Raw genomic sequence first — 9,616 nt, forward strand, 5'->3', positions numbered from 1 at the left:
CTGAGTGACAAAAGAGGCAAGCACTTGCAGGGGTTCAGCTGCTCGAAGAGGCCGCGGTTCGGGTGGAGTCGGTAACCTGCACGTGACTCAGGATGACTAACGATCCCGACATGGGTCCGAGAATCCAACTCCAATCCAACAACCGCACCCGTGAGTGCAAACGACTCAACAGCCGAGCACTGCGCGCCCGCGAACGCACCCCATCCGCTCCTCAGCCATCAACGAAAACACGTCAATTGAGACGTCCCGACTCCACTCATTCCTCTCTCGAAAAGTGACTCCTTCCCGCCCCGACGATGACGGCGATACGACCAACCGTGGCCATCCGCGCCGCCCGCGCCATCAAGACCACTGCCGCCGGAGCGTCCACGAGGGCCTTCTCTCTGACAGCCCGCCGCGCTGGTGGTGGTTCCGACTTTGATCCTCCTTCCGGCTGGCTCTGGGGTGTCAAGCCTGGCGAGAAGTACGAGAAGGAGGGTTGGGAGACGCCTTTCTACACCCTGTTCTGTGGAGGCATCATCGCCACTGGCGTTGTTCTTGCCTTCAAGCCTGATACTTCGTGAGTGGCCCTTCTTTCCGTCTCAGATATCCCATCGGCGTGCACCGTATAGAGTGGTACCTCAAATGGACCAGGGCAAGGGCTGGGTCACTTTGATATTCTCGATTGGGATGAGGCAATTTGGACATCCTATTGATCCGCGGCTAACGTTACCCGTCCGCAATATAGACTCGATACCTGGGCCCTCGAGGAGGCCAGGCGGAGATTAGAAAAGGAGGGCATCCTGCCGGACCCTGAGAAGTGAAAAGGAAAGCATTCCTACGACCACTGACTACGAACACGACGTATTCGACGGACAGACCCCGAAGCACTTTCACCTGGAGCTTGGTTTTAAGAATATTAGAAAGGGACGGAACGGAATACAAAGAAACCGAGCCGCGAGGGTGGAAGACTTTTTTTTTACTTTGAAAGATGGATGAAGCGGAGAGAAGAGAGAAAGGAATTCCCCGGAGGGCGGAGGGGAAAGCCAGCTCGTTGTCGATACTCCACGGCAATGGTGTCTTTCCTTTTCCCCGGAAAAAGTGTACATGACCTGCCCTTGAACTAGCTTTCCTTTTTTCTACCTTTTCCTATAAGACTGTGAGGGCCTTTCGATCTTCGTAAGCCTTCTGAATGACTAGAGTTGCTTTGGATAATGTCTGCTACAGGGCTATGAAGCTTCGTGACAACGGCCTGGGATTCTTGTGTTTGGACTTGGTGAGAGATTGATATGAAACAGACCAAATGGCGCCAATGGAGCTCTAGCAGGATTACATAGAGAAACTTGACCAAATGACTCAGTCTGGTAAGTAGCTTGTTCATATTGAACCTACGTGTCATTTTAATACCGACTTGTAGAAGTCTAGAAGTCGATAAAGTCTTCTCATCATTAAAGAAAGAATTCGCCTTACCAACAATGCCACATTAACTCACTGTTAAAGCAGCGTATTTTGAAGGTCTTCTTTTTATTTTATTTTTTTTACAATCATATTGAACGCTTTCCATCTGGATATCTACAAGTCTACTACATGCCGCTCTAAAGGCCAATTTTTACGCAGCAACATCCTGAGCAACGTAGCTCCACTCGTGCTCCTCGTCACCGTACTGTCTTGCCTCCATCCAACCCTTGATTCTCAGAGTAAGCTCACCAGACTCCTCGGCCTCGGTCAGACCGCAGTTGATAGCCTTGCCTTTCCAGGCAATAGTGCGGATAGGGCTGACAATGGCAGCGGTACCAGCACCGAATGCCTCAATGAGGCGGCCCTCATCGGCCGCTTCGTCGAGCTCCTTCATGGTGTACTTGCGCTCCGAGACCATCCAGCCCTCAGGCACAAGTCTCTCACGGGCCAAGGAAAGGACGGAATCGCGAGTGACGCCCTCGAGAATGGTGCCGTCGAGAGGGGCGGTGACGAGCTCCTTCTGGCCGGTCTCCTTGTTCTTGATGGCGGCGAACATGTTCATGGTGCCGACCTCGGTGACGTACTCCTCCTCGCCGAAGAGCCACAGGTTCTGTTGGTGACCGCGGCTGGCGGCTTCGAGCTGGGGAACGATACAGGGCGCGTAGTTGGCGCCGAGCTTCTTGTCACCGACACCACCGGGCCAGGCGCGGACGGCGTAGTCGGTGGCCTCGAGAGACACCGCCTTGAAGCCGGTAGGGTAGTAGGGACCAACGGGGGAGGCGATGACGTAGAGCAGGGCTGAGCCGGGAGGCCCAACGCCGAGAGTCTTTTGAGTGCCGATCATGGTAGGGCGGAGGTAGAGGGAGTAGCCGCGCTCATCAGGGATGTAGTGCTTGTCAAGGTTGACGAACTTGGAGATGAGCTCGATGAGCGAGGTGGGCTCGAAGGTGGGCAGGGCGATGCGGGCGGCAGACTTATTCAGGCGGGCCATGTTCTTGTCGGGGCGGAAGAGCCTGACATTGCCTGACTTGTCCTTGTAGGCCTTCATGCCCTCGAAGCACTCGAAGGCGTAGTGGAAGACGCAGGTCGCGGGGTCGAGAGAAAGGTTCTGGTAGGGAACGATCTTGGGGTCCAGCCAGCCCTGTTCCTGGTTCCACTCAATGGTGAGCATGTGATCTGCAGTGAACGGTTAGCAATTGCAATTCGGAGATGGGAGAGAGTGAGGGCTAGTGCTGACCGGTGAACTTGCGGCCGAAGACGAGCTCCTCGGGATTGCCCAGCGTTCCGGGGGTCTTTGTCTTCTCAATGGTGAGTTTTGAGGCATCGAGACCCAAAGGCTTGGCCGCGGAGGCGGCGGCGGGCTTGACGCTGTAGAGTCTTGCTGATTGCCATGCGGTGGCTAACCTGGGAGAGCTGCGGGGGACTCTAAGAGCGCCAGCGGCGCGGGGGAAGAGCTGTCGCATCATGGCGACGGTTTGTTTGGCGTTTTGTGTGGGTATAAAGTAAGAAAAAAAAAAGGAGGTTGAGGATTTTCCAAAACCTTGTACACAGCGAAGATGCCCAGATAAATACCAACAGAGAACGAGCGAGTGTGACTCTTCTCAAGGAAACCAAGATACCAATCGTCAATTGCGGTCAACGGCGATTCCAATTGACCAATCCAATGCTTGGTAAAAGACCAACAGAAGTGGTAGGGCGAAGGGCGCAATTTGAGATTGGCGTGTACGGTGCGGCAAGAGTCAGGATTTCGGAGCGTTATCGGACTTCTAAGCCGTTGCTTTCCATGCACCGCCAGATCCAGATATCCAAGATTGTCGTTCAGGGTCCCGGCTCCGGAAGCGTCCCGCTATCTGAGGTGCAGCGGTGCATGGTCAGCATGGTGTGGTGGTCGAGATACGTACCTGGTGCTACTAATGGTGGATACCTGATGGTATGATGTACTTCGTAGGCACCTTAAGTAAGGTAGCAAGCCAAGCTGTCTCAAAGACAAAGCTTAGGTCAGCGTTATTGGTTCGGCATGGCACAGGAGGTGTCTTCCCCAAGCTGCGACCAGAAGGTGGGCTGCCCACACCCGCCCCCAAGCTCAGGTAGAGGGGTGCCCAACTTATTATTTGAAGCCGAGCCTTAGACACAGGGGTGGGAAACTGTGGGATCATCGCTAAAAAGCATGGATGGTCATTTTGATTGGACTTGAGACGCTCTTGCCTATCAGCGACGTGGAAGTCGACGCGGCTGAATGAGAACATCATCTTTGGGCCAACTTGCCAATCTACGGGAGTGCGCCCTGCGTCTGTCATCCGTCTTCTTTTATTGAATTCCGCACACAGTCCCGGCGCATCTCCGGAGCTTCCCGTCCTCGATAAAGCCTCGCAGGAGGTCCCTCGCAACATTTTCAAGGTGTCCCCTTCACGACGCCCTGCACTACCTCCATCGCTCGTGGACAAAGACTACCTAACTCCCCCAGGCTGCGGGCACGACTGAAGACGACCGCCCCGACTCGGCACAAACTCCATATCTGTGCCTTGACCGTCATGACGATCGAGTCCCCTCAGATCCCGTTCCCTCCGCCTTGACGACGTAGACGACCCACGTTATAAGACACGACAACCATGTTCTCCTCGGCACTCAAGTCGATATCATCGACCAACATCACCGCGAACTACTCCATCTCCTCGGCCCAGACCTCGTCCGCCGGCCCCTGGAAGATTTACGATTGCAAGAAGAAGTCCACGGGGAAATCATACAGCGTATTTGTGTTCGACAAGAAAGGACTCGACAGCCATGGCAGCAGTCTCGGTAGATCAAGTGCGTCCGCCTTCAAGCGAGCCACGGAGGAGGTCATTGAGCGCCTGAAGAAGGAGGCCTCCAGCTTGGCGAAGCTGAGACACCCGAGCGTCCTCGAGCTTGTCGAGCCAGTGGAAGAAACAAGAGGTGGCGGGCTACAATTCGTCACGGAAGCTGTCACTGGCTCTCTAGCGGCTCTGCTGCAAGAGAAAGACGATCAGGAGCGGAGTGGTGGTGTCAGCGGCCGGTCAAGCCGTTATGTCACTGAGGATTCGGATGGTGTGCGCCGGCGGCGCGAGTTGGAGATTGATGAGCTCGAGATCCAGAAGGGCCTCCTCCAGATCAGCAAAGCTCTCGAGTTCTTGCACGAAAACGCTGGGCTGGTGCATGGAAACCTGACACCAGATGCCATTATTGTGAACGCCAAGGTCAGTCCAGCGGGAAGAAGAGCCTTGATAGCTTTACACTTTTGCTAATTCGAAACAGTCAGACTGGAAGATCAGTGGTCTCGCCTTTTGCGCCCCGTCCGAAGGGTCCAACAAGCCAACCTCCTTCCAACCCATCAGCTTATCAGAGGTGCTCAACCCAGACCCTCGGTTGCCTCGGTTTGTGCAGCTAAACCTTGACTACACCTCTCCTGACTTCGTCATTGACAACAACTTCACCAATTTTGCCGATATGTTCTCACTTGGTCTCCTAGCCGTGGCCCTTTACAACTCACCCCATCGCTCTCCCATAGAAGCTCACGGCAGCTTATCAACATACAAGAGGACCTTTTCCTCGCCATCAACAGTTCCGTCTGTTTCCAACCAATTCTTATCATCACGGCCTTTACCCAAAGAGTTGGTCCAGCATGTTCTACCACGCCTGATCACACGTCGACCTGCCCAGCGTCTCACCGCAAAGGAGTTTCAAGAAAGTGAATACTTCAACAATGTGCTTGTTTCGACAATCAGGTTCCTCGACGCCTTCCCAGCAAAGACTCCAAACGAAAAAGCCCAGTTCATGCGAGGACTAGTCAAAGTCATGCCCTCATTTCCCAAGACGGTTATGGAGAAGAAATTGTTACCAGCGTTGCTTGAAGAGATGAAAGACAAGGATCTCATAGCGTTGATTCTTCAAAACGTCTTCACTATCGTCGATCTATTGCCGTCCGCGAGAAGGGTCTTTGCCGAAAAAGTACGGCCGGCTCTAAAAGAGACCTTTGCCCCACCTCCGAAGAAGGATCAGCCTCCCGAGAGAGACCCGACTAAGGATGCTGGGTTGATGGTTGTGCTTGAACACATGTCAACAATCTGCAACAACTGTAATGGCAAGGAATTCACTGACGGTAAGAAATATCATGACAAAAATGTTTCCGGCGGCACGCGCTAATAATGATATAGACATCTTGCCGGTTGTCTATGCGGCAATTGAAGCACCAACACCCGCCGTTGTTGACGCGGCTCTGAGAGGTTTACCATCTATTCTCCCAGTTCTCGACTTCAGCACCATCAAAAACGAGCTGTTCCCGGTCATTGCTGCAGTCTTTAGCAAGACCAGCAGTTTGGCCATCAAAGTGCGCGGTTGCCAAGCATTCGTTGTCCTCTGTGGTGGAACTTCAGACGCGCAAGACGATGGCCTCGATGCTTTCGGTACGTCCAATAAGAAAGCAACATCGTCATCCAGCATGCTGGATAAATACACGATGCAGGAGAAGATCATTCCGTTGATCAAAGCCATCAAAACAAAAGAGCCTGCGGTGATGATGGCAGCCCACGGTGTCCTGCAGGTTGTGGGCGAAGCAGCGGATGCCGAGTTTGTCGCGATTGATATCCTCCCCATTTTGTGGCATATGAGTCTCGGGCCTTTGCTTAACCTCAAACAGTTCCAGAGCTTCATGGACCTCATCAAGAAGTTGTCTAAGAGGGTAGAAGATGAGCAGAGTAGGAAGTTGCAAGAGCTCTCTGGCACCAACGGCAGCACCACCGGGACTAATGAAGACTTCATGGCCTTCGGTGGCGTCAGCGGGACCTCTTTTGATACATCCAATGGAGCGACGGAAGACGATTTTGAGAGTCTCGTCAAAGGTAAAACAACACGAACGTCAACTTCGGATGCATTCTCTAGCTGGGAAGAAACACCCGCCACGGCCAGAGTTACCTCGCCCGCGCCCGGTAGTAGGTCGGCAACTCCGGCCTTTGCGTGGTCAACACCGAGTCCTACCCAAACCGCACCACCTCCTGCGCCTAAACCCCAACCTAGTTTCCGGACGGTGACGCCGGACATGGGTTCTTTCCAAACCATGACTCCGACAACAACTCAGTTTTCGAAACCGCTACAGCCAACTACGCAGTCGTCGCAACCAGCGGCACTGTCCAGTTCATCAATCAATTGGTCAACGGCGTCGGCGGCAACTTCGAACCCGTGGTCGTCGTCTTCGTCAACAGCGACGCTGGCCTTTTCGCCCGGTAATTCCATGTCGCCACCTCCGAGCTCCGCTTTTGGTGGAATGAGCACGCCCATGTCCAACATGTCGCTCGGTGGACAGAGACCAGGCGTGTCACAGTCATCTTCGTTTTCCTTGCCACCACCGCCAACGGGCAACTCGACGAGCTTTTCCGGATCTTCCGGGTTTAGCCTACCTCCACCTCCCAGTCATACACCGCCTGTGCAATCAGGATTGGGCGCTTTCAGCAAACCTGCAGCTAGCACCGGGATGGGGTTGATGAGTCAACAACCGATGAATGGTATGAACAGCATGGGCTCGCGGCCTGGAACGGGCATGGGGATGGCGTCTAGCGGTATGATGAACAGTATGATGAACAGCAACATGGGCATGAACGGTATGGCTGGCCTACAGCAACAACAGCAGCAGCAGAAGCCACAACAGAAGAGCGGGTTGGATAAATATGAGAGTCTAATTTAGGGGTTTCTCTGGAAATAGCAAAGCTGGGTTACTGTCATGGCATCCCAGGGTTGTTTACATGATACTTATACATATGAGTTGATAGAGTTGCGCTGTTCGGGGCGCTGATGAGCCGTTCCGGATATTAATGGTTGAGAAGGAAATGGCAAAAAGTCCCAAGTTGACATGCATGTGCGCCAGTTGAGAACTGTGTTAGAGGATGGTTGGCTCGATGCTGCCGGTGTTCCTAAGAAAAGGAAGAGATTAGGAAACTATTACGACTCGTGGGGTTGCGGATTGCGCGATAGCAACGAAAAGCAAAATGGAGTTAGTATTTGTGGGCCGAACCATCCGCAAAATCCAGGCTTTGGGAATACGTGGACTGAAGAGGTTACTGGCGTGGCACATGACGAAAAGGGAGATTTGCCCGGTGATGTCTGGCAAGAGAATGAATGGTAGGGTCGATGCCGTGAAGTCGATGACCTTCAGCAGAGAGCCGGCCCTGCCTAGGATACGGCGGCCAATTTAATGTAGTTGAGCATGACTTTACCACTCTGTTTGAATTAATGGGTGTTTTGAGAAAGGAAATGATATGTTTCATGATGGGGATGGAAAGCGTCCATGATGCGATGATTTGCGGAGAGTGATACCTGTGGCCCCCGCCCGGAGGCGTCTAGTTACGCAATCCATGTCCAGAGCGACCAACTCTTATTGATGGTTGCCATACTGAACTTTCCTACTTTATTCTTAGCTTTGCCGACGGGATTCGACTAGCCATGAATTCTTTTTACCAGGAAGCTTAGCGATGAAAATCAGAGAGATGATGATACATGTATGAATGTGAAGTACCTCAGGCAGAGCGCTTTTACGTTCCCGATTCCCCGCAGATCCTAATAGTATTCGCGCACCCTAGATAAGTGTAACACATTCAGGTTTACCTCCGCTCAGTCGGTTTCTGTGCGGTACAAACATAACTATCTTCATACTGAACAAACAGGGCGCAGGGTCTCAGTGCCAGTGCCTCTCTCCGATTTCACTGGGCTATTCACCCTTCCATACACAGGATGAGAAGGAGGCGTCCCTCACGCTGGATGGCATTGGGTTGGATTGGTTAATTAGTGTTTGTTCTGGTAACGCAACCAGCCGGGTGTGGTGGGCGACGGCCGCGGTCACATGCGGGACCCCAAAAAACAGGAACAGAGTTGGTTTTTCTTTGAGTGGCATTAATTGGCGCAAGCTCTAAACTCGTACCCGCCGTCCAGGAAATACTGCGCGGCATATGATTGTCGTTACATATTGGGGGTGGGCTAAGCCACGATTCCTTGGCTGTAGTAAGTTGGATGGTTTTTTTTTTTTTTTTTGCGAGGAGTTGGTGAAGCCATGTTGGGGAAGATTGTTCATCACGAGGGAGACTGTTCTTTCTCAAAGGACTCGTAATATTCAGAAGCCGGGAGGTGGAGTATCAGGCTCGAGCTTTTCAGTCTCGCTCAATTCTTGTTGTGATGGAGTTCGGCAAGGTAGATAAGGGGGTGAGTACATTTCTTGACGCCAAGGGGGGTTGATCGTCCTGGGAGCGTCACTCGCTCGGATCAGACGAGTCAAGCCTAGGTCAAAGTACAATCAGAGAATGGGCATTTCGTGGATCAAACAGCTTAACAGAAAACCTCGAAAATGCCTCTCTTGATGAGGATATGTGTCTGCAGTTGATGCGCTTGGTAAGGAATTGTCAATAGAACCGTAAGGTGATGCAATTTACGATTATTTCATGAGATGATGAGAGCGATTATCGCCGATGGGCTCAATCGAGGTATATTCGGAGGGTGGCGGGTACGGTAGGTACGGTGAGCATGACGGATCCATTTGATTGGAGACTGGCCTCGTCTACATGTGTGTGTGTCTTGGACCCAGTCATCAGTCTATCACCCCCGGTCGGACATTAGGCCCAAGTAATCAAGGCAATCATTATATCACAAGAGGGACAAGAGGGAGAGGTCGCTGCAAAGGGGAGGGAGGGGGGCCCGAGAGGGCATCAAGCGGGACAGATCCCGTAGAGAATTTCATCGATGCTGATAAGCGGGAGACCATTAAAGGATGGCTGAGTTTCATTTGGAGCCAGGTTCCGAAACTCTCTGATGGAAGGAAGGACGGGTGCGCGGTTGAGACTGGAGGATGGATGGGATGTGGGATGTGTTTGGTTGCTAGATTTGGTTGGATGGAACTGTCCACGCACACCCGCACACACACACACACTCTCTCACTCTCTCTCTCTTTTTCTCTCTCTGTTCCTGCGCTCACACTCAGGTATTACAATTGAGTATTTCATCCAGCGGGCGATTCAGAGCTGTTGGGGTAGCTCATTTGTCTGTCTGTGCCTGGCTGGTACGCTGGGTTCTGGTTTCCGTCACATTCCTTGCCTTTTTGCTCGCCTGTACCTTCGAGATGCCTTGGCCCAAGTTTACATACCTAACTTAACATTGACCCGACTTAACACACTATGGCATCTCTTTG

The 9,616-nt window shown here is 52.6% G+C and overlaps 3 protein-coding genes across 3 annotated transcripts; 2 read left to right on the top strand and 1 right to left on the bottom strand.

The window, feature by feature from the left end:
* Window positions 1-296: 296 nt before the first annotated feature.
* On the top strand, window positions 297-803 carry CORC01_04435 (NADH:ubiquinone oxidoreductase 11.6kD subunit; the record flags this gene model as incomplete). The annotated part of the gene is made up of 2 exons (XM_022616082.1): window positions 297-559; window positions 728-803. 2 exons carry the CDS (start codon window positions 297-299, stop codon window positions 801-803), a joined length of 339 nt encoding a protein of 112 aa, XP_022477390.1.
* A 785-nt stretch (window positions 804-1,588) lies between these two features.
* CORC01_04436 (branched-chain amino acid aminotransferase) lies at window positions 1,589-2,903 on the bottom strand (the record flags this gene model as incomplete). The annotated part of the gene is made up of 2 exons (XM_022616083.1): window positions 1,589-2,613; window positions 2,675-2,903. 2 exons carry the CDS (start codon window positions 2,901-2,903, stop codon window positions 1,589-1,591), a joined length of 1,254 nt encoding a protein of 417 aa, XP_022477391.1.
* Window positions 2,904-4,046: 1,143 nt separating this feature from the next.
* On the top strand, window positions 4,047-7,129 carry CORC01_04437 (clathrin-coated vesicle protein; the record flags this gene model as incomplete). Its single annotated transcript, XM_022616084.1, has 3 exons — window positions 4,047-4,649; window positions 4,708-5,551; window positions 5,607-7,129. The coding sequence occupies 3 exons, from the start codon at window positions 4,047-4,049 to the stop codon at window positions 7,127-7,129; spliced, it is 2,970 nt and encodes a 989-aa protein (XP_022477392.1).
* Between the last annotated feature and the right edge of the window lie 2,487 nt (window positions 7,130-9,616).

The sequence above is a fragment of the Colletotrichum orchidophilum genome (genome assembly GCF_001831195.1).
Source record: "Colletotrichum orchidophilum strain IMI 309357 chromosome Unknown Scaffold_29.1, whole genome shotgun sequence".
NCBI lineage: Eukaryota > Fungi > Ascomycota > Sordariomycetes > Glomerellales > Glomerellaceae > Colletotrichum > Colletotrichum orchidophilum.